The sequence below is a fragment of the Podarcis erhardii genome (genome assembly GCF_964252035.2).
Source record: "Podarcis erhardii genome assembly, chromosome: 5".
Taxonomy (NCBI): Eukaryota; Metazoa; Chordata; class Lepidosauria; order Squamata; family Lacertidae; genus Podarcis; species Podarcis erhardii.
Genome location: NC_138509.1, coordinates 26,175,404 through 26,199,760, shown reverse-complemented (window position 1 = coordinate 26,199,760; position 24,357 = coordinate 26,175,404). Strand labels below are relative to the sequence as shown.

General features: G+C 43.0%; 1 protein-coding gene across 13 annotated transcripts in view; it reads left to right on the top strand.

Moving 5' to 3' along the window:
• The window catches only part of FAM13C (family with sequence similarity 13 member C), a gene marked incomplete at its 3' end in the record, with an annotated part of 74,216 nt that overhangs the window by 30,593 nt on the left and 19,266 nt on the right, over positions 1-24,357 (top strand). For 12 of the 13 annotated variants that reach the window (XR_014156383.1, XR_014156384.1, XR_014156385.1 and 9 more), the window contains 6 exons: positions 2,503-2,624; positions 3,896-3,959; positions 15,829-15,982; positions 20,543-20,753; positions 23,221-23,359; positions 23,996-24,077. Coding sequence is in view for 8 of the 13 variants with exons in the window: in XM_081861210.1 (XP_081717336.1) it covers positions 2,503-2,624; positions 3,896-3,959; positions 15,829-15,982; positions 20,543-20,753; positions 23,221-23,359; positions 23,996-24,077 (772 nt within the window). The remainder of the gene's footprint in view (positions 1-2,502; positions 2,625-3,895; positions 3,960-15,828; positions 15,983-20,542; positions 20,754-23,220; positions 23,360-23,995; positions 24,078-24,357) is intronic. The other variant, XM_081861208.1, reaches the window with a different exon arrangement.

Genomic DNA, 24,357 nt, shown 5'->3' with positions numbered 1-24,357 from the left:
ACTGAGATTATTATGAGATATATACGACGCAAACAGCTATATCGGGACCATAACTATATAAAATAATAAAGTCTACTCCCAATCACACCATTCCATTATTCATTAGATGAATGCAGTGTGTGTGCATAAGATAACATCTGAATTGGGGAAATCTGTGTTTTGTGTCAATCAGTGCGTCTGATTTCCTTCAGCCTTGGACTTCGACTATAGAATTTTCTAATACTGGAATTAAGGGATGTACAAAACCCCATGAAGCAGCTATGCTAGCATGTCCCTGGGAGTCATGGTTGATCTGCAGCTTGCACGTTACCCAAGCAATTCCATTGATTAGTCATATTGATTAACACTTTCAGCCCGACAAATAAAAGATCAGCTATGGACAGAGGGGTGAAAGCCAAGCGCTCACCTCTTTATTTCAAGGGCATGCTATTTGGCATGCAGCGTTAAAGCCTTTTAAGTGGGAACCATTGCAGGCTGAAGTACAATTGATTTGATGTGAATGTGAGCTCGGGAACAAAGATCGTTGCAACTTTGATGTGCTTCACGATTTATTTTGTCTGGGTCAGTGAATTTGGCAATTTGTAGTGTAAGCACCTCAGGGCAGGGACTTGTCTGTTGGCGGCTGTGTAGAACACCAGGGAAGCTGATCATGTGAAGGACCATTTAAATATGTAAATAAATAGCAGCAGTTGCTTAGTGTGGTAGGCCTGAGATGCAGGAGTCCCTGAGAAATGATCACATGTCATATGAATGGCTGGGGGGGGGGGGACTTGCCTCCCGAAATACAACCTTGGGAGGTCTCCTTTCTTAATCCTTACGGTTAGACTAATGTATTGGGCTGTACTGTCTCCCAGCCTCTAAGCACAACAGCTATCTCTAGTTAATTTCCTGTCTACAACAATAAAATATGTTCTCCTGAATTAAAAGAAAAATACGCAGTGGGAAGCAATCGAGCGTTAAGATCTGGTCTCTGATCAAACAAATCCTGGCTTGTGAAGGAAAGAAAACTGCTGTGATTTATGGTTTCTCCAAACCTCATGGGTGTGTGTTTGTAAGATTCACAAAATAATGTTGCTTTCTGACAGTGTGTTGCTAAGAGGCCTTGCCATGAGACTGTCTCCTTTGTGTGTTGCCTCAGAAAGTCAGAGGCTTCGTTATCACCAACAGTGGTACAGGTATATATATCACTTCAGACTGGCAGACCCTCAAAGTGTCCCCATTTTCCAGGGACAGTCCTGGATTTACAGAAGCCAACCCAGTTTCTGCTGTTATCCCGAAATGTCCTGCTTTCCCTTAGGAAGTCCTTTTTTTTTCATTGGAGAAATGTTGGAAGGTATGGAATAGAAGTGGGGCTCACATGATCATATGCTCCGATGATAATAATAAACAAGCTAGCAAGCAAACAATTAGAATAGTTGATAATAACGAAAGTAACCATGGCTAATAATAACAATAGATAAGAACAACAGCAATCATAAAAACAACAACAATAATCCCTGCACATAGAAATCTAGCATACAGGGTGAGGCCAGAGCTGCTTGTTTTCTTGAGAGCTGATTTTCTCTGTATAAATAAGTGTGTGTGACAGCAACAGAGCAAGAAAGCATTTGGTTGCCTGCGTTGTGAAATGCTGCAGCCCAGACATGGGTTTTTATCACCTCGTTGAGAATTAGTATTGAGCGGGAAATTTTGACCCTGACTCAAAAAGTGCTGATATTTAACCTAATTGTACACAATGAACATAAAAGTCTCAGTCTCCTTCGGGCTTCAACTTTGGAGTTATGTTGACAAACTCTGGATTCCTCTTTCCAGCTCTTCTTCCTAGGCTGCTTGTGTCCCTTGCTGCCCTCTTCCCCTTAAGCTCCTGCTTCTTCAGTCACCAGCCGAGCTATAGGCCAGCCAGTGGCAGCTGGGCAATCTCCTGCATGCCCATGCTTCTCTATGGCATTAAAGCAACCCCATTATGGACAGAAACTTTATCCCTACCACCAGAAACCCTTGGTGCACCACAAAACTGGTTTTCAAACTGTGCTGAGGAACTTAGAGGTACATTGGAAAGCTGATAGTTCCTGAGCTGGAAACTCTGTAATGGTGGGCAAGCTTTTCAGAAATTCACTTGTCCTCTTTGGTCCTCCTTCCCTTTCAGTGCACAACTATATAGGGTAATGATGGGTTAGGGTTATCTCTTTTAAAATGAGAAAGTGACAGAGAGTTACAATAATAGCACTGATACTGCATGCAGATGTGTCTTGGGGACTCCTCCCCACCCCACCTGTCCCCATTACAATCTTTGCATCAGGTTGCTGCCATTGCATCGAGACAACGTTTAGTACAGTCCCTTCTTGGGCCCCTCATTTCTCCTCCCCTTCTCCAGATGAGCTTTGATTACACACTTACATTCCCCCCTCCCACCTCCCAAAATAGACAGCTGACACCAGTCCGGCCACTGTTTACTTGAGTGGGTTGCATTTGTCGATTTGTTTGCTTGTTTATTTATTGCAGGAGATGGGAAATGCATTGCCGTGGCTCTCCGACTGCCAGAGGAAAACGGGAACGCCGGCTAATGATTACACCGAGAACGTGGCATTCAGATACCAGGAAACCGTCATCAAGTTTCAACCCAGGTATTCTCTTCCAAGTAAACAAATCTTGTTCACTTCTGTTTAACTCTAAATCAGGGCGGACACCTGCACTTCTCTGTTTGCAAGCTGGCATAACTTGTTATCCACTCAGTCAGACATAGCCAGCCAGCCATGGTTGGTGCTCCCCTGGGTGCCTAACACTTTTCCCCAGTCTCAGACAGGCAGCAAAAACCGATTTATTAATCCCCCTGTGGGCTAACCCATACATGGCTGCCAGATCATAAATTTTGCAGGTCTACTCCCGTCAGAAACAAGGTTTTAGAAAAAGAAAAAACACAGCTGAAAGATGAAATTCTATGCTAAGGTAACCCAAGTTCTTTGTTTAGAAAACCTGAATTCAGCAACTTTGAAATTATGCTTCATTATTTTCTCTCATAGAAGCTAATTGAAAGCACTTACTTCTGTGGTAAAAGTAAGCACTGTCTGTGCAACTGATAGGCACTTCGCTAATGAAAACAAATGTGTTATTTTTTGCTCAGTTTGCTAATAAAAACAAATGTGTTATTTTTGCTCAGTTCTTTGTATTCTTACTAACCATTACAAACAACTGCTTTTGCTCAAGTGGGAATTGATCTCACACTTATTTGGATAACTATCTTACGATTCCACCACCTTGTCAAAATACGAATTGGATCGAGTTTCAATTTTTTCAAGACATTCTAAGGTTCAAACCAGTCTCTATGCCATTCACACAAGTACCAGTTGTGTGAATCTTTTCTTTCTTTCTTTCTTAGTCTAACTAGTGCACACAAGACCAACTATCTGGGTTGGGACCCTGGCACAGGAAGATTAAGGTGGTTTATCCATTTGCTACAGTACTAGTCTAGATCAAGGGCCCCACAATTGCTATTTGAAATGTAGAGAAATCCTCCTAATGGTGTCAGTGGAAACTTTCTACTCAGTGCTGACAAGCAGGCAGCAGGGGTCTGATCTGGACTGGGAATGTCACAGGGAGCTCTCTGCGTGCTTTTTACGCTAAAAAGTCACTCGCTTAATTGCCATGAGTGTGTGGTTCATGTCTAGTTTGGGCCTTAGAAAAAAGGAAAACTAGGTGGCATTCTTAACAATGCCACAGTGGGGTCTCCTCCTGCAGTGTGTTGCTTTGTGACACATGCAAGCACACACAAAGATACATGTGTAAGCTGAATCGGCTCTCCATCTTGCCCCAGTCCTTGTTCTTGAGGTGGGCAGTCCACCTTTAAAAACACTTCAAAGTGGCACCTACAATTACCCTCCCAATTTTCATGTTTCAGGACAGATCAGAGTGCATTCATTTCACCAAAGGATGGCACTGAACATTTCCAGAACTTCAGTGAGGTAAGTTTATCAGTGACCTTAAAAGCCTGCTATAGGATGCTGTGGGCATCTTTATTTAAGGAAGTAAAAGAGCCAAAGGGCCGGTTTGCACTTGCATGTCCCCCATGCGTCCCTTTATGACTGTACGGATAATCTGTTAGAGACGAGTGATGGGAAGCACCTTTGCCCAAGATCATGGAGAGCTGCTTTGCTGCTTTTAGATATAGATAATAATGGGCTAGATAGACAAATAGTCTTACTTGGCATAATGCAGCTCTCTCTCTCTCTTATTTATTATTATTTATTATTATTTATTACTACTACTACTACTACGAATAATAATTTAACCTTCACATGTACAGATAAAAGGGCAGGTACAGAACATAAAAAGTAACAACCAAAGTATACAAGAGACAACAAAGCCTTATACTATGCACCATCAAAACAAGCAAAGGCAGCTTAAAAATAGCAGGGAAGGCTAAACCATCACCAGCGTGAAAACCTTAAAAGTCCTGGGCAAACAAATACAAGTATTAACCTGGGGCCAATATGGTAACAATGTCAGTTGTAGTTATGTGCATCAGAGGAGGGTGTTCCACAGAGAAGCAGTAGCGACCGGTGGGGCAGTGTGGGTACCAGTCTGCTGCTGTCCTGGCTACCCAACACCACAGGCCACTGTTGCTTAGTGATAGGAAGAAGGAAGAGGGATGAGGCCCGGGCAGCTTGTTGTGGTGCGACAGGTGGTGGTGGAGCCTGTCCAACACTCCTGTGACTGGTGCCAGGCTCTTCACACCCTGCCCCTTCCCTCTTGGTAGGTGGCTGTGGCCTGCAGTGCTAGGAAGCCAGGAGAACAAGACTCTCTTCCCCCTCACCGTGTAACAAGCCATCTCCAAGCATCTTCTGAAGAACTCAGAGACATGAGCAGGCTGGTACAGGGAGAGCCACACTTCCAGGTGTTTGGGTCCCAGATAGCGGTTCAAATGGTCGGATTTCAGTGAGCTTGGTTCATGCTTCCATTGTCAGCCAAGTAATCAAGAGTGCAAGGGATGTGCATGCATGTATGAATCGGCCTAATTTTATTGAAGGCATTTGCTTCGAAACACTAATTCTGGAGTACGTGCAGTGGTCCTGAAAGGAGGCAGGAGTTCTGCATTGTGATCTGAATGTACATGTACTTAGTAAAGAGTAAAGGCCATCATTGACAGCATTGCTTTTCTTACATGCATTGGAATATTCCAGAGATTTGCATCATAGCTGCTTACTCCTTTAGCCTAGTGATCGGTGTCCGTACAAATTATTTTGTTTTGTGCTGCTTATATGTCAGCTACAAAGGCTGATCAGTAAAGGGAGGGTCAAAAAGAGCCACTTCCTCTTCATCAGGCAGTCACAGTGGATAGTAATTGGCTAGTAGAATGCTCTTCTTACTCTTGAGAGCCAGCCCTGTATTAAGCTCAGCGAGTAAGCGGAAAGCTTGGTGGCAAGTGTGGCAATTGGTTAGCAGTTAAGAAGGTGGCACTGCTGCCTTGAAGAAATTGGGGAGAAACTTTGGGCTCGTCCATACTTCCGCTTGTCCTGTGCTGAGAAATATGGATCTGAGCGTTTTCCTGCTTGTCCCATGCTTTCCGAGCAGTTTTGTGTTTGCCCCACAACTTCCCCCTGGAAAAAACACTCTTTACTGCTGAATTGGAACAAATGGCAATCTGTGGAACCACCCAATTGCTATTTGGTCTGATTCAGTAGTAACCACGGGTTTCTCCAGGCGAAAGTGGCAGGCTAAAGAGAGGTGCGGACAAGCCTTTCTTTGCACTCCTGTAACTTGGTTGCCCTTGTGCTGTTTTGAATTACATGTGGTTCAAAATTAGTCCTGGGATGGCCTCCTTTTGTGAAATTTCGCACCATACAAACCATGTGTTGCCACGTTGCCATGCCACCCATCTTGTGACACGCATGCAGATAAATTAGCTGCCACTACTTGTTTAGGGTTCTGGTTTGTTTCTATTTTGAAAACTGAGATGCCTTTGAAAATCAGAAGCATTTGTAAGCTTAGAGCATTGTAAGGGTACAAGGGCAAGATTGCTCAAGGTAGACGAGAGACCATGTTAAGCTGAGGGGAGAACGTGCAGATGTTATGTGCTGATAATAGCAGAGCGTAGAAGAACAAAAGAGGCAAAACTATAATGAAAGAAAATCAAGACTGGTGACTAGCAAAATAGCAGGATCAAAATGTGTTGCTGAAGAGTAAATCTGAGAAGCTTTTTAAAATATAATGATAAGATTGCCTACTTGATCAGGCAGTGGGAAACATATTAGGCCAAGAGGATATAACTGAGCGAATTTATGCTCTGATGATCATAACAGTGTACTACTGTTGCCCTGGGCAAGACTACCATCATGAAGGAGGTTGACTAAAGGCATATTTGCACCAGATTCAGCATTGTGGCAAGCATGCATAATAAAATAGGAGTGATCTGGCACAACAGAACCCTGCTCTAGATTTGCCCTGCCTGTAATGCAGTTGTGGGTGCAGGACCACTATGGGCCAAAGCAGCACTTCTCAAACTTCTTTTTCATAGGACACACCACCTTCCCCCCACCTTTTGGTTCCCCCCCTCAAAAAAGCATATAGGTAACTCATATTTTAAAAAGGTACTCTCTAGTGCAACAAATGATAAAAAATAAAATACACCGCCCCCTTCAGCACTGAGTTCATAACTAACACCAAACCAGGTATGTATTATGAAAATTATGTGCCCTTCCCAGGCCATGCTACATAGAAGGGCCCCCTTAACTCGTACATTTTTTAAAAAGGAATAATTAGTAGAATGCACTAGCACCGTATTATGAAAATCACTGGCCCTAGGCCAGGAACTTAATGCTAGTTTGATAGTCTGACTTTGACCACCACCACCACCACCACCACCACCATCATCAAAATAAATCAAGTTCAGGGCCAAGTATAAATATCCTCAGCTGTTCTCAACCTTTCCATTGAGCCCCTAAATGGAGCTTGCTGACCACCAGGGATATACTTTGAGAAGCTTTGGGCTCAGAAGTTTGGGGTATATAGACTGCAGGTGCATCTACCCTCAAAAGCCTCTGCTTTAAATGGAGAGGTCCCTGTGGCACTACAGTACGTCCCCCACCCTAGACATTGAGCTTGAGCAGAAAAATCCAAATCTTGCACCATGGTAACTTAAATTCAGTGCCAAGAAAATCTTTATAGTTCTGCAACTTGTATAACACACGCAGCATTCTGGGCTTGCTGGTATTTCTCAGCACCAAATAAAAATGTATTTCATTTTGTGAGAAATCGGCAAATGCAAAACAAACGTTCAGTTATCGACCTTAGAAATTGTGGGGAAAGGGCAGATTCATAGATCTCCTACATTTCTTTAAGGGTACAGCAAAACCGGTGGTAAGAAAATTCAGAAACACTCCACTTTTATGCATGTGTTGTAATATGTGTAGCTTAATGGTAGTGGATAAAGTTGTAGTCTAGGTTATGAACACAGAAGCATCGAATGCAAAATTGAATTAATGAAACACTTCTTTTTTTTTTTTTAAAAAAAAGAGCACACTTGCTTGGTTTATATTCTCCATGGGGGCAAAGCACTATCCAAGAGTATTGAAATCCATCTTGTAATAGCTAGAAGTCTTATTCTTTCTCCCTTCTCTAACATCTGGTGTTTTGCCAGGCAGCGTCCACCCACTTTCAAGCTATCTTAAGGGCCGGAAACATCCGTTTTAAAAAAAAGAAGTGAAAGCTTATGATTTCTTACTGCTTGCATCTGTACCCAGCACAAGTCCTGTGCTTAGGTGGTGTAATTGCAGAATACATCCTGCCTTGACAATGATGCTTCTGCACCCAGTTCTGCAGACTCTCGCAATATTGCTTTGCAAGCACTTAAATGGAACAAAGAGTTTCGGATGAAATATAAGTCAAAATGATGCCTTTGAAAAGAGCGTGATTGCTGCCACAGTTCTGCTTGTGAATCATATTCTGACGTGCATTAAGTGAACAAGTTGCCTTTAAGAGCCCACTCTTGGCTCTTTAGTATACTGTGGAGCCTTCCCTGCTTTATTTGGATCCGCCTTTCCGTTTGGTCTGTTGTTTACCGGGATCAGTAGTTGAAGTCCAGAAATGTTATAGTCTAAATGAGCTGTCTGCTAGACAGAAGAATCATGTGGAGTGGCTTAGACTGGAGACAATGTGCAGCTCATTAAGCCATCGATAGCAATCCAAGATTGTAGGCCAAGTGCACAAATAATTCAGATGAGTTGCTTCACACAGTTGCACCAAGAATGTAGGGCCAGGGATGTAGTGGTAAATTTGGAAGTGTAAGCCCTCATCCTGACTGCCCACATAGTCACACCCCCAAAGAGCATCTGAAAGCAGCGTTGATCTCTGTGGATTTGTTGGCAGTCAAGAGAGTAACAAATGCCTCATTCTCTGACGTCCTCTATGCTAATCTGTCACAACGAAAGTCAGAAGCTGAAGGTCTTGTTATCCACTCAGTCGCTTGCGAGAGCAAGGAGGGCCTGTCAGTTACCCTCAGCTCTCTGACGGATGACAGAATTGCTACTGCTGTGTTTGTGTGGGGAAAGTCCTGGAGCTGTGCTTTGCTGTGTCCATCCTCCTCCATGCTGCTGATGCATCGTTTGTTGGTTCGTGTACAACAAGCCGTTAGGTGGCTTGGAAACTGTGGTCGTTTCAAAAATGGAATATGGAATATGGAGGTCTGGCAAGGGGCTTGGATAGCTGAGTAAAGGGGGCAGTCCCAACCATGTCTGCTCGGAAGTCAATCCCACTGAATTCAAAGGAGCTTACTCTCAGGTAAAAGGGGTTAGGATTGCAGCCCAAGTTGCATATACAGTCATACCTTGGTTTTCAAACAGCTTAGTTCTCGAATGTTTTGGCTCCCGAACACCGCAAACCCAGAAGTGACTGTTCCGGTTTGCGAACTATTTTTGGAAGCCGAAAGTCTGATGGGGCTTCTGCGGCTTCCAATTGGTTGCAGGAGCTTCCTGCAGCCAATCAGAAGCTGTGCTTTGGTTTCTGAACATTTTGGAAGTCAAACGGACTTCCGGAACGGAACGGATTCCGTTTGACTTCAAAGGTGCAACTGTATACTTGGAGAGCTCTGCATATTTCTTGCAGGCTTGGTGTGTGGTGTAAAAACCTTAGAAGAGTCACATCCCTACCTACGGAAGCCAGTTCCCAAGTTCAGGATGGGCCAATAAGTCCATGCCACTTTTCCATGTGTTCATTCCTGTCTCTTCTTTCTCGTTTCCACATTAACCTGTTGAATTTTAAATAAAGACGTGTGCCCAAATTTGTATTTCATATGTGAATTTAAACACATGTTTCCAGCTGCATATTCCTGCATTGCAGGGGGTTGGACTAGATGATCCTCAGGGTCCCTTCCAACTCTACAGTTCTATGATTCTATGATTCTATGTGTGTTTTCTCTCAAAATGCACATCTGAGAAATTCTGTCTTTTTTGTGTTCTGTGGGTCAAGATTCATGTTGGAAAAACCAGGAAGTGTGGAAAGCTGGCAGCTAACAAAGTTCCAGCCTGTGTGTTAGTCTTGGGAGGTGTGTATCAGGTTAGTTCATACCAGAATTCAACAAAGATCAGATTCTTCAAGCATCCCTCTCCAAAGGTCCACCGTACACGAATATATTCTAGCAAAGGAGTGGGGGGGGGAGGGGGACCTATGGCCCTCCATGTGTTGCTAAACTACACTTCCCATCATTCCTTTACATTGCCCGTCCCCTCTGGGGCTGATGGGAGTTGAGAGTCCCAACATCATCTGGAGGGCCAGAGTTTCTCTACCAGTGTTGCAGTGTGACCAAAAGACACAACCCAGGCTGGGTCTTCGAAAGCAAAGGGGCAGGGCTACGGAGATGGACATCGGTTCATATTACAAAGTCCCACCCCCCCATTAAGTTCTGTTGGGGGAAAATAAGGTGGTTCTGTGTGAGGAGATGCACTTCCCCTCCAGAGGTCCTTGCAATAAACAGGTTCTTCATCTCCCATCAGCAAGAGGGACATTTCTTTAGTAAATAAGGAAAAATAGCTATAGCCGTTATGCCATGCCTGAATAAAGCAATTTCTGCATAGCTGGTTCAGCAGTGGCCTGTAACAAACAAAACACGAGTCTCTTTGTGTTTCACCGCTGTTGGTTTGCTCTGCGCACAAAGGAAATGGCTGACTGGAAATGGCAGTGTGTTTTCTCCCCTTCTTTTCCCATCTTAACAGATGTTGACAGTTTCCTTGTTTATCACATATAAAAACCATAGCAATTTATTTTTGGATAAATAGAGGCAGGCAAAGATGTGTTCTCTTTGATGCCCCCCCCGCACTCCCCACAACCAACACCTAAATAGACTCTGAATCTACCACCTTCCTTCTTTTGAAATGTTGCTTTCCTTGAAAGGATGCTGTGTGTGTGTTGTTGTTGTTTTTTTTTTAAATAAAACCTAGTGTTTATTAAAAGCCTAGCGACTAGTATTAGAAATGGCCCTTTCATTGTTACGTATTTCATTGTGTGCTGACTTTATTTTTTTTAAAAAAAAACCCATTTGATTAAACTTGGCTTTCTGAGGTCCTTCCAAAGACTTCCATATTCAGCCTACATAGAAAGAGGCAACGTGAGGCCAGTTTGAGCCTGGAAGGGAGATATATTATTATTATTATTATTAATTTATTTAGCACCATATATGCAAATGAACAGGTGTGACAGCTCCCTTTCCAAAGAGGCCTGCTATCTAAAACAGACACATGGAAACAACACAGGAAGGGATAAGCAGAGACTGCACAAATGACAGAAGAGCATGTTATAATTTCTATCACATGCCCTTTTGCTTAGGTCACACGCACACTATATATTTACAGCAGATTCCCCCCCCCCCCAAGAATCTTGGGAACTGTATTTTAGTCATCACAGAGCTGCAATCCCCAGCACCCTTAACAGACTACAGTTCCCAATATTCTTTGGGGGGGGGTGTGTGTGGCAGAAGTCACATGCCTTAAATGTGTTGGTGTGGATGTGACCTTAGCTGCAGAAAGATACAGGGAGCAGGAGGTTGATCCAAAGGCTTCCTTGAAATGGTGCGTTTTGAGGACGGTTTAAAGGAAATAAGAGAGCTGGTAACACAGAGGCATTCTGGGAGGCCATTCCAGCCATAAGAGGCAGCGAGGGAAAATGGGTGGAGCCATTTCAGGAAGCAGGAACCTTTGGAAGCCATGAGTGGTCGTGATGAATGAATGAAAGGAGGAGTCAAAGTTAGGGATGGGTGACGAATTCAATTCAGTTCACATTTAAAGATGAGTGTACCTAATTCACATTTCCCGAAACAATAGGGCAACAAAAAGACAGTCATCCTTTGACATCCACACTCCTCTGAATTTTGCAGTGTGCTTCTTCCACCAAGCAATATGCTCAAAAATGCATCCCTTCGTTTTTTGGAGTGTACATAGAAATGGATATATTGTTGAAAATACCGCGGAGGACATTATATTAAGAAAACTGCTCTGTAAATATATGAATGTAAGGCAAAATTGCACACAAACGTATTTATATTAGGAGATACCCACACTAAAGGGCTGATGAATTTTCCTCAGGTGGAAATGCGGAGAACCTAATTGAAGATTTGAAAAAATATATATCTAGAAACCAAAATAAAGCATTTTTAAAAGACCTGCAATCTTAAGCGCGCATATTGGCTGTGGGATATTGGCTGAATGCTGTGGGACCTGCTTCTGAACAAACACGAGTAGTAGGACTGTGCTGTAAGAGTCATAAAGAAAGCAGAATTTTGCTACAAGTTACTTTTCCCCTCCATTGTGCTGCAGTGAGGGAAAGAGTTGTACCTGGTAGACTTTTGTCTTGTACACAGCTCCTTAAACGTAGTTCCCCTCAAGGTCTGGAGCTGCCAACCTTTATCAGCGAATCGGGGCAGGAGGAGGAATGATAAGTCTTACCAATGGCTTCAAGTGATTGATATTAAACCTTCAGGTTGAGAGACGCCATTCCTCTGAATACCGTTTTCTAGGAAATAGCAGGAGAATGCAATTGTCGCCATGCTATGCTTGATGGCTTCCCAGAGGCATCTGACGTTCTGCTGTGGGAAATGCCATGCTGGACCGGAGAGGCCTTTAGTTGATCCAGCAAGACCCTTCTTATGTTCTTAATGCTTTTGTGGCTCAGGCATATGAGGTAAATGTGCACGTTAGAAAAATGGCTTATTTCCCAAGGGTTCACCTTTGAAATAGCTTTCCTCCATCTTTCGATAGCACTTCATTGGCCCATCCCCCTGAAAAGAGGAAACAGTAAGAAATGAGAGATTTCAGACTTGATGCTTTGCAGTTATTTATATTGGTTCTGTATGCCAAGTCACTATCAAGGTCATGTTTAAAAATATATTTTTTAAAAATATATTTTTATTTCAAATCCCTCAACAGTAGCTGGAAATCTTCTGGAAACCTCATGCCTGCAACAGATGGGGAAAATATATATTTAGAGCTGATTTAATTTTTCTAAAGATGAGTATATTACAGCATCGGCATTGCTAAAAACAGCACTGACCACCCAGTTTTTAACACATTAGTCTGCTTGGGCAGTTTTGTACCATAGTTAGTAATGAATGCCAGCTGTTAATTACGGAACAAATATATATATGTAGGATTATTCTAAATTGAGGAGTGTATTTTCCTCTTGATGAAGGAGTTAATTGCTTCTGTCTGGTCAGCCAAACGAGAGAGATATTTCAGACATATCCCTGCTTATTCTCTTGTTGCCTCCCAGGGCAGTGATGTGCAAACCGTTCTGGGGAGCTCTATGGTTTGTAAGAAGTTTAGTGGGGATTTCCAATGGGAAGATAAGTAATGGCAGAGAAACATCCCAGAAAGACTGCTCCATCAATCCCCATTTGAACATCCTCTCTTGCAGTATTACGACTGCAGGACTGCCCTTGCTGGTTTCTCTACACATCACCCATTGGAGGGAAGAGATCTGAAGTGGTGTGCGTTCTCTATATAGGTGGGCTCCTTGCATGACTTAGAACCCCGCACTATATGAGTTCAAAGTCACATAGGAAGCAACGCTCCCCACAAACAGATGGTGCTGGAGAGAGGTTAGGGGTCAGTGACCACAACCCCAGTTACCAACCAATCCCCTTTTCTGGGTGCCCTCATCACCAGAAGTTAGTTTGGAGGGTGGGGAGGGGAACGGGCATTTTTGGCTGTGGTATGCACTTAAAGGAGCTCCCCACAGAAACCCAACTAGTGCCTAAATTAATACTATTTATATTCCAGATGGAAGATTTTTTTCTCATTCACCTAAGCATTTTTATATGCCTGTTGTCTTTGTCCATGGAGTTTTCTTGGCAGGGATACTGGAGTGGCTTGCTGGTTCCTGCTCCAGGTGGATCACTTTTGGTCAAAACTCTCCACTATGACCTGTCCATCTTGGGTGGCCCTGCTCATAGCTTCTCTGAGTTATTCAAGCCCCTTCGCCATGGCAAGGCAGTGATCCATGAAGAAGCATTTTAGGTTATGCTGTGGATATACCCTCTGTAGATTGTGTTACGTTGCTTCAAATTTTGCTGCTGGGTTGTTAGTTATTTTACGGCGTTGCACCTTGCCCTGGAAACAATGCCCTCCCTGCCTGATGAAAGTCAACATAGAAGTTCTTGAAACAAAATGAATTAAATCATTTAACGCTCCTATGAGCCAAAAGCCCCCCTGTATTTCTGGATGAGGGAAGTTCTAATGCTGAATGTTCTGGCCTTGCCTTCTTCCCGTCTGCCTCTGCTGGATGGGTGACGGTGCAAAGTCTTTGGTGTAGAATGCAATTTGGTTTGTTCAGTTCTTCCCGGTGCAGAGAAGGGGCACAAGTTATTTGCCTGAGGAGGAGAAGGAGGTAATTTCAGGGCAAGTGCTTCATGCAGAAACCCAGAAGCTAAACTCCTGTGAGGGTGTGCATTTGTCACACTTGCACACTCTAAAAGTTAAACTCCCCCCCCCCAAGAGGAATACATGAAGTGTCTCTTCCAGCTTTGATTCAGAAAACACCTGGCAGTTATCAGAAGTCTGAGAAACATTGGTGTAGGGTAGGGATGGATGAATCTTATCCATGCTGGTTTCTCTTTCTTTCTCATTTTTCCATTCTTAAATCCAGTTCTCCACATTTCTCCAGCAATTTGCATTAAAAAAAGAATCATGAAAATTTACCGGTTCTTTAGTGTGAATTTCTCCTAATAAAAACATTTTAATGCAATTTTCATTAATGTGTTGTCACGTTAGTGAAAAATGTTTGCAGAGATGTGTTCATCTCTGCAAACATTTTTCACTAACGTGACAACACATTTCTGCACATTTTCACTAAAATCTGCATTTTCATATATACTTTCTACAGATACACACATTTTTGCACACACTGTTTAGTGATAGAACTGTATCACAAAATTCTGAGAAGTGTGAATTTCTAAGGATACCTGGGTTTCGGTTCACATAAGGGTCAGGAAATGCAGATTAGGTGATTTCTCATTATAATGCAAACAAAATTGAACTCCACCTCTAGTTGAGGGTATATTTGCATACAGTGTAAGAGGTTTTTGGTTCGGATAAAGATATTGCTGGATTGAGCTCCTGTACCCCTCTCCCTGGGCTGTCACTTGCCTGTCTGCAGTTTAAGAGCCAGTGTGGTATAGGGGTTAGATTGCTGGATGAGGGCCTTGGGAGACAAGGGTTCAAGCCCCCACTCAGCTGTGAAGCTCCCTGGGTGATCTTGGGTCAGTCACTGTCTTTCAGCTTAACGTTTCTGGTAGGGTTGTTGTGAGTGTAAAACCGGGAAGCCAAGAACTGTGGTTGCTACCTTGAGCTCTGTAGAGTTGGGGTATGAATGCAAATCAATCAATCAATCAATCAAATTAAAATCAAATGTAAGCTGTAGAAATATGAGGTCACACGTTTTTGGAGCAATGCTCGTTTATGCCTTAGCGTTGACAAGCTCTCCTCATTTTGCTTTATCTTGGATTGTTACCTGCTCAGAGGGTGTGAACTCTTTTGCATTCTGCCCTGCATTTGGGGGTGTGGGGGGAGAAATTGTACTTTCATGGCCTTCACACGGACTTCCATCACCTCCTCGGTCCATGAATGATTAGGGCTGTGGGAATGCTTGCGTCCCAGCAAGATGCTTGTATCAGATTATGCGGCTAGAATATTGCACTCTGTATTCAAGACTGGGAATGAGAAATGGATCAAGCGTGAAACAGGAGCTGGAGGAGCTGCTAAGAGATAAAGAGCCTTTGCCGTCATTGATTTGTTTGCAGCGAATGACAAAGATCTGTTAATTTTGCCCTGGCGCAGGATGGAAAATGAAAAGCCAACCCTCTTTTCCAAAAAAGAAAAGAAAAGAAAAACAAAGAGGAGCCTAGAAATGTAACCCTTTGCTTTCTGCAATGTACTGCACAATATTCTATGGAGGGATTTTATTCTCCCCCTTTTTTTATGAATGGAAAAGGGGGAGGGGCTTAATGCCACCGGGCCCCGCAATCAGCACAACCTGTGAAATCCTTACATGGCATTTTTTGCTCCGAGAGCAAAGCCTCCAGCTTCTCAGACTGGCTTTCAGGAACAAATCTTTTCTTCTTTTTTGCTGATGAGATGATCTTTCCCTTGTGTCATAAATAAGCCAGATCAGTTAAATAGATGGAGGAAACGAAGGCGCATAAGGAGTATGGCATGTCTAAGCAGTTAATTCACTTTTCCTGAGCTGCGAGGAGGAGCAGCCTTTCCTGCAGACAGCCCCAAGGAGCTGAAGACTTGATCCTTGCCATTCCTTCGCTCTCCATCTATCCCAATGTTCTGTTTTTGCCTGCAGAATTCTTTGCTGAAGCTGCAAGCCCTTGAAACTGACCTCTGCTCTGCATTTCTGCCGAACCAGGAAGAAACACCACAGCTGCCGGCTTCAAAAGACCCAGTCGCTTCATTGATCCCAACCAGCAGTGTGCAAGTTGATGGGGAGAGTTGTGGAGGTAAGAGAAGGTCTTTGTTAATGGGCTGTCCTTGTTTCTGATTATAGAGGCAACTCAGTGGCATACATCGTGACCTAATAAATTGCAGCCCCCCCCCTTCAAACAGCATGGAGGGCTGAGGCATAATTTGGGGGCACAAGTGTTTATTATTATTATTATTATTATTATTATTATTATTATTATTGATTAAATAAAAGTTAATACAGTCACACACACACACACACACACACACACACACACACGATTGTGAGAGGAGAAATGAAGGAAAGCCAAATGCCATTTTGTTTGTGTTTTGATTCATATAAATACTGATTACTTTGGGGAAGAGCACTGTCTTAAATTTGGCCAGTTCCTTCATTTTCACACAAAAGTGGTTTTTGTAGGTTTCCAGCCATTTCACTTCTGATATGTTCTGCTGTTAGGATTGTGCTAACATGTGCTCTTTTTCAGTGACTGTTAGTCTGTTGCCTGTGTTCCCCCAACTCCAACACACACACTCGCACACTTTTGCCAGGCCATTGTTGATTTCCCCATTCTGTTATTGATTGCAGATTGATTGCCTGAGCAGAGCAAGTGGAAGACTTAAAAGCCACACATTAATTTTCATCACCAATGACTTGCTCATCAAACATACTATTTTTATGTGTGCATCCTTTTTTTTTTGTTCATTCCTTCCCTTTCCTCTCTTGCTCAAAATCAACTGTTGGAAATAAATGGATTTGAAGCTTGGGATTCTTTTCTGTCAATTCAGAGCTTGTAATCACGCAGATGGCATGAGATGGATTCCTGGGTTCAGGCAGAAGGCAAATCACTGTGCATGAAAGTGGGTCATAGTTAGCAAGACCAGTATAGCAAGCAGATGAGTTATAGGCAAGCTTAAAATCTGCAGACCGTGTGTGGTCTCCATTAAGGCAAATGGGTCAGTATTACATGGCCTAATCCCAAGGTAATTTTTATAGATAAATAAAGTGACTGTAGCAAAAGAGCTTATTTCAAAAGCTTTTTATTCTCGGTCATTTTGCAGAGGCTAACCCATCTCTTTCTAAGAATCTCTCAAATTAGTTTGGCAGTTCTACCTTTTGAGATGCATTTCACATTCTTAAAAGCCACTGGTGCAAAAACTCTATAGCTCTCGAGGGCTAGAGAGATCCTCATTAGATGTGCCCCAATTAAGTCAAAGAATGGAAGATGCATCCAGCTGCTTCCGTCAGCATCCCCTATTTTGTCTTGGTTTAAGATATATAAAAGAGACCCAAGCCACTCTGCTTTTAAAATTGCTGAGTAGATCAATTTGAGATGAAAGAAAGAAGCTACCGTCCTCCGTGCTCAAGGTCGGCCTTCCTCCGATACGGCAAAATTCAGTCCACACACCAGGCATAGCCCATGTAATGCTGCCCAGATGTTGGACTATAGCTCTAACTATTGGCCATGCTGACTGGGGATGATGGGAGTTGTAGTTCAACAACATTTGGAGGGTAGGCTGTTGGCTGCTCCAGCACGCACACATTCAAAAGCAGCCAATGCACATCTTCCCTGAATTCATTCTCTCGTGTCCATGAGGATCATTGTTCCAGGGCTAGTACATTTGTAAGTTATTCTTAAGTTGCACTGGAACTAGAAGGATTTTATTTTCCCCCTGGCCACCCGCAACTTCCCTGCACTTCCCTGTTTTGAGAATTGTGGACTTCTCTTGTTCATGAGCTAGGAGGCACAGATCTCACTGGAAAAGCTTTGCATCAAAGTTCAGGATATATAAAATAAAGGAAAATGACCCCAATCTTGATCTTCGTATATTTGGAGCGTAACAAAATGGCTTGTGGCCATTGTGCTGAGGGAGTTGATTTCACCCTAAGCATTTGTTTGCCACTTGAACCAAACTTAGGGCCGGGCATTAAATCAGTTAAGCAAAGTCATGTGAATATACAAAAGTGAGGGTACAATATTTGTCATAAGAAGCCAATTCCTCCCTTTGCCCCAACCTGATTAGCCTCGCCTTAATACAGAGCTGCACAGCTTGCAAATGATCTTGTTGTTCAGTTATCAGTCACGTATGCTTGGTTTTGCTTCCAGCCTTGTTCTGCAATAACAGGGCGGTTGTCAGATGCCGGCAGGTCATTGTGTGTGGCTGGCAGGGTGAATTCAACCATGTGGGGAGCCTGTTGTGGAAGACCTGCTTTCTCTGTACATGTTCTGATCACAAACCTATTTGAAGAAGCAGATTTATGGCTGGAGCATATGTTAGGCTTCCATAAAATATTACCTGCATGGACTGCCTCCGTGGGGCAACTGCTTTTGTCTCACCCCACAGAGCGGTTTAAAGTGGTTGTCATGCAGCATCTACATTGTGTACAGCTCACAGCAACTATTCTGCAGTTGCATAATTCCCAGATCTTTCAGCCAAAGGTCTGGCTGAAAGTCCGCTTCACGCTGGATTGCAACTCCCAACATGGCTGATGGCAGTTGGAACTCCACAACCTCTGGAGGGCCACAGGTTAGCCACAGGCGGATTGTAAATCCACAATCACATGTGCTGGCGAAACTCAACATCCCTTTCTTGGGACTGCAGAAGCAGGAGAGGTGTCCCATTCTGGCTTGTCTGGTGAGGTGCTTTTGGCTGCAGAGGATTAAAAGCTGAGCAGGCAAAATAAAAGTTCTTACCTAAGAATGCATGTAAAGCAGAGCACAGCTCACAATGCAGCAAGGTTGCCTTGTGCAGACAAATGAGTGTCTGTCTGTGGACCCTCTTCTGGACCGAACCCTGCACAGGTGCAAAGGTACTACTGGGTAGGAAACTGCAATGCTGCTTACACTGTGGTTCCTTGCTGAACTTGGGCGTTCAAATGTATTGAAGCACAGATGTGTGCATAACCACGGTGCTATCAGCTTTGTGTGTGTCGAAAGGGGGGTTGATTCCAAGTACCCTCTTTTTCCTTCTCCCTCTCCCTCTCCACCTTTGAATGACCAAACTGAAATGTGGAGCATCTGTTTGGTGGAGAGAATAGCAATAATCTCTGGATTCAGGCCTCCATGATGTGTTGTTCTGTAATGTCAATATTGTGTCCCTGTTATTTCCTATGCATAGTGTACAAACTGCTCCTACAGGTCTTAGCTCACTTATCTCTCGTCTCAGGTGTATGGATCTGTTTATGATTAAACACACAAGCATAGTTTCCCAGGAAAATACATATGCACCCCAAGTGTCAAAGTGCTGGTTCACCCCATAGTCCATCTTTTAAAGACCAGCTAGAATGTTAACAATAGGCAGTCTTTATATGAAAAGGAAAACTTGCCCTTTCTTTTTAATGTAAATATAAAATCTATCCTGGGTTGATTGTGTGAGTGGTGATTGATCCATGATCATAAATTATAGAAGCTGTCAGTCAATACAGTTTAGAAGTCAGGGGAAAGAAAACTAGGTCAGATTCGCTCCTCATGATGTCTGCCAGAATGCAGCACTATTCATTAGTGTTTGTTTTCCCCCCTTTAAAGAGATTTATTAGAAGCTCGCAAGCTCTTTAATCCTTATATATATATATAGACAGAGAGCGAGAGAGCGAGTTTGTTTTGTTGTTTGCCACTATGGGCTACTGGGAGGAAGGGTGCAATAAAAATCTAATAAATACTACTACTACTAAATACATGTATTGCAAATGCCATCTATTTAGCCTAATAAATGGTTTTGATCCAGCTGTTTTAACTTTAGATAAAAATTAGGCTTTGCGTGCTCTGAAAGAAACTGATAGGGGTAAAAAGCCCCCCCCCCATTTTATTATTACACAGCTCATTTGTTTGATGTTTTGTAATATTTTGAAAAGAGTCATACAACCCATTTTAAAGTAGGGTTGCCCTTTTTTTTCCAGGGCATGTCCTCCTTTTCATGGGTAGTCATAATAGTGATCCCTAGTTAAAAGAAGAAGTCGGCAAATGTGCCCTCTTTTTTGCTCTTCAAAATTTGGCAACCCTACTTTAGAGGTTCTTTGGTGGATGTAGGCAGTCCCATTCATCTCTTTATAGGGAGCTACTTAGGCCCAAGGACTGCCTAATATAGCTAGCATATAACCATTTTAGTGTCGCGTCAGGATTCATGAACACATAGTATTTTAAGAGTGCGAGAAAACGATTATCTCAGGAAGTGTAATAGAAAGATTTATTCACTTATGCCTTACTGCTGCTAGTAAGTTTCATTCATGTTAACCCTGACTCCAGTCCACTGAGGGATGGCCGTTCCTCAGTCTCTTTAGCCAAGCAGCACCTTTGCATGCAACTGGCAATTTATTCTTCCAATATTTACCATGTGGCTTTGCCCTATGCATGTTAACTCAGAATTAGATACCACTAGGTTCCTTAGGACTTCCGGTAAGTTTGTTAGGATGTCAGTTTTAAAGTTTTTCTTTTAAACTATTTTTGATGTGCACAACCTTCTCTTGCTATATGCTTACATCCCTTTTCCGCTATGTCATGTCACAACTTTCTCCAGGGAGCACTGGAGGCTCTTTTAACGTGTGCAGCTAATGAGCTTTACCCTTCTAAATGCCTGTTAAATTCATCTTGTCATTGCAGAGCCTGCACAAGTCTACAAAGAGGGCCAGGCAGATGCAGACAATGGACATGAAGACCACCATTCCTTAGGGACCAGCAGGCTGCTGTATCACATTACTGATGGAGATAATCCTCTGCTGTCTCCTCGCTGCTCTATTTTTAGCCAAAGCCAGAGATTTAATTTAGACCCTGAATCAGCTCCTTCTCCACCAAGTGCTCAACTGTTCATGATGTAAGCTAAGACATGGTTTATTTCCCAGGGCTGCCTCTGCGTGGCATATATATATTCTCTCTAATATATATCTGATGCTTTCCTCCCACCTATTAAATAGCAAACACCAAATGATAATGATGTGGGGATAGCTCAGCATGAGACTCTTAATATCAGGGTTGTGGGTTCGGGCCCCACCTTGGGCAAAAGATTCTTGCATTGCAGAGGGTTGTATTAGATGACCCACATGGTCCCTGCCAACTCTACGATACGATAACCCTTCCCAGAGTGAAACAAGTGGAAACTTCCTCCAAATAACCCTGGGAATTGTAGTTTGGTATAGGTGGTGAGAATTTTGTTAGCCCCCTGCTCACAGAACCTCAATTCCCAGTGTTCTCTGGGGAAAGGTAATAACTTAAACAGGTCTAGGTTTGGAGTACGGCTAGCCCCACAAATGCTCAGCTACAGTGCAATTACTCTGTGCACACACACACGCACACTGCTGAGATATATTTTGAACGGCTGATAGCAGCCATTTATTTAAAGATAAAATAGATGAGCTTAATTGTGCCACAAGCATAATCTTGGCTAATAATAATAATAATATGCAGTGCTTTTTCGGGGGGGACGCACACCCCTAAACATTTTGTGAATCTAAGTTTGGTCTCATTGAGGGGCAGTATTTCAATATGAGTAGGAAAATGAGAGTACCCCTAAACATTTTTTAAAATAGAAAAAAAAGCACTGATAATACGTAATATATTTGCATAACACTTTCAAGTGTCCCAAGTGCTTCATATACATTATCTAGGTGAAATCTTTATAATAACCCTGTAATGGAAGTCAGTGTTGTTACTTTCGATCTATGGTAGGCAGGCTATTGCAGAGTAAAAGGATACATCATGGACCAGGTTGAATAGAAGCATCAGAACTGTGGGGCTGAGACAGAGGTTCATGGTAAAAGAGCAGAGATGTTATAAAATGTATTCCTATTTTTATCTGTTGTATGGTGAGTATGCAAGAGGCATGCAGTGCAAACGAACTTGGCCTAGGATGCAAAAGGGAGAGCTGGGTTCTCTCAAGAGGAAGTGAAATAATAATATTGGGAGAATTGGTGTTTTGGTTTGTTTTTAATTAAATAAACAAACTCTTAAAAACAAATTTAAATATACATTGATGACCCTTAAATACTGTCCCTCTGCCAATCTAATCTGAGAATAGCACTGCCACATGTCTGAGCAGTCCCTTTAAAAATCTTAGGTGCTTTCAGATACTGCTTGGGAGCCCTGGACTGATCATTTGTTCCCCTTCCTGGGCATCCCCATCGCTCTAGCCAACTGAGGGCCAATGTTGGATCAAGTGGAGATCACCCTTCTGTCTTATGCTCTGTGTTATTCCTCTTCACTTTCCTGATTCTTCAGTGCAGGGGTGGGGGGACCTGGTGCCCTCCAAATCCCCATCTTCCTCAGCCAGCATGGCCATGTTAGAATTCCTGCTCCATGATTGCAGTCATGGGATTTTTTTCTATCTCATAACGGTGTATGTTTTGACTCCACAAAGTGGGAAGTGACGGAGACAGGATGTTTGTGTTACTGAGTTCTGTGAAGTGGGACTAGTGTCCTATGTTCTTTATCTTTGCTGTCTGATGCTCGAGAGAGAGGGAGCCATGTTGCAGTGCTTTGTGTGTGTTTATACATAAATAAAGTAGATCAGCCAAAATGCTGAGTTGCTGAGGTCTGTTACGCAAGCTGCAAAGACTCTGTGGATCCCTAAGTGTGCTGATGTCTGTTGGCATTGGTCACTTGGATGTTCGGGCTGAAGAAAGCTTTTGAAGCTCCCGAATGAATGACCAGGAGGGGGAGAACATGCCAGTCAGGCATGTGACTCTACCAGGGTCCTACTCGAGTGTAGGATGAGCTCCTGACAGGCCAATGGTCAGGGACAATGAGAGTAACCTCTCATCAGTAACCTCTGGAAGGTCACAGGTTCCCATCCCCACTGTATTCCTTTCTTCTGTCCCAGCACAGACACACATAGAAAGAGGTTTCCAACTCCAGCCCTTGTTTTGCTAACCACACCCTTGAACAGTATAAACGTCATGGTGCCAGGTGGACTTCTGGGATTTAAAGCAGACCTGCCCAATTGGTGAATGGGGTTGTCAACTTCTGAACTAAGCACTGTGGCTATGTGTCTTTAACAGCAGCTTGATGTGTAGACATTAGCAGGTGACTGTCCTCATTTCCATGAAAAGCTTCACTTCCTGCTTTCAGCAGATTCCATAGCTTTTCAAGGAACAAGCAGGCCAGACCAGGCCAGACCACTCCTCCGTTTCTCCTTCTCTCTGTTATTATCCCTCCCCCATCACCCTCCTTCATGGTCTAACCCCCCCCCACCTCCACTAGAGTCCCATCACTCCATTGCAGTTGTAGACCTAATCCTGCAAAGCAATTTCACATTTAGGACATTTTCGTAACTTCTACCTTTGTAGGCCAAGAAGTTCTTCCAGAGGTAGCTGTGATGACTGCAAAGAGCCACAGACGATAGCACAACTCACAAAGCACCTGCAAAGTCTTAAGAGGAAAATCAGGAAATATGAAGAAAAATTTGAGCAAGAGAAGAATTATCGGGTGAGAAACTACCTTGTTTCTGTGGTGTTTGATGAGGTGGATGAGACTGCATTTGACTTGCTGGGTCACAGTGTTTATGTGCCTGGATTAAATTATGTTTCTTTCTTGTTGTTTCCTGGGTCCAAAGCAGATGCAAATCTGCTTTACTAGTATTTATGTTGGTGAGAGACATGGTAGTCACTAGTGTTGATGGCTGCAAGTGACCTCATAACTACAAGTGACCTCATAAAGGTCTGGGCTAGTTAAGCAATGATGTCACAAATACTCAGGTGCTGGTTATCAGATACACTTGCCACGTTAAGCAAAAAGAGCCAGTAGTCACCTGGGCACTAGCAAGGTTAGGGAGCAGCAATGTGCAGTCTTATTATAGAGGCTGGTGAAAGGGCAGGTAAGTCATTTTTGCCATTTAGACTCTAGTGGGGTTTGGATGCCATCAGTGTATAACAGAGTTTGGCAGTCAAGTTACTTTTGACCCAGCCTGGACCACAATCCAGATGTCAGCTGGAACATTATATATTCTGGATTAATAAATGCAGAATGTATGTGGGCAACTTTGCCCATTAATAATGAGAGCTGTATGAATAACAACAGCCACAGTCTAACCACCTGGTTTTCCCCTTGTTCTTTCCTGTCCAGCCTTCTCACGCTGACAAAATATCGAATCCCGAAGTAATGAAATGGATGAACGACTTGGCCAAAAGTCGGAAACAGCTTAAAGGTACACACAACTATCAGCTGCAGTCTGTAGGATAGGTCATTTCTCTTTCACCAATAAATCTGGTGGAAGACACATGGGGAAAAATGCTTCTTAGGGAAGTTTAGGGAAGTTTTTAATATTTAATGCTGTGACTGTTTTTAACATCTGATTGGGAGCCGCCCAGAGTGGCTGGGGAGACTCAGCCAGATGGGCGGGGTATAAATAACATATTATTATTATTATTATTATTATTATTATTATTATTATTATTATTTTAGCACTCGGAGTCATTTCTCACCAG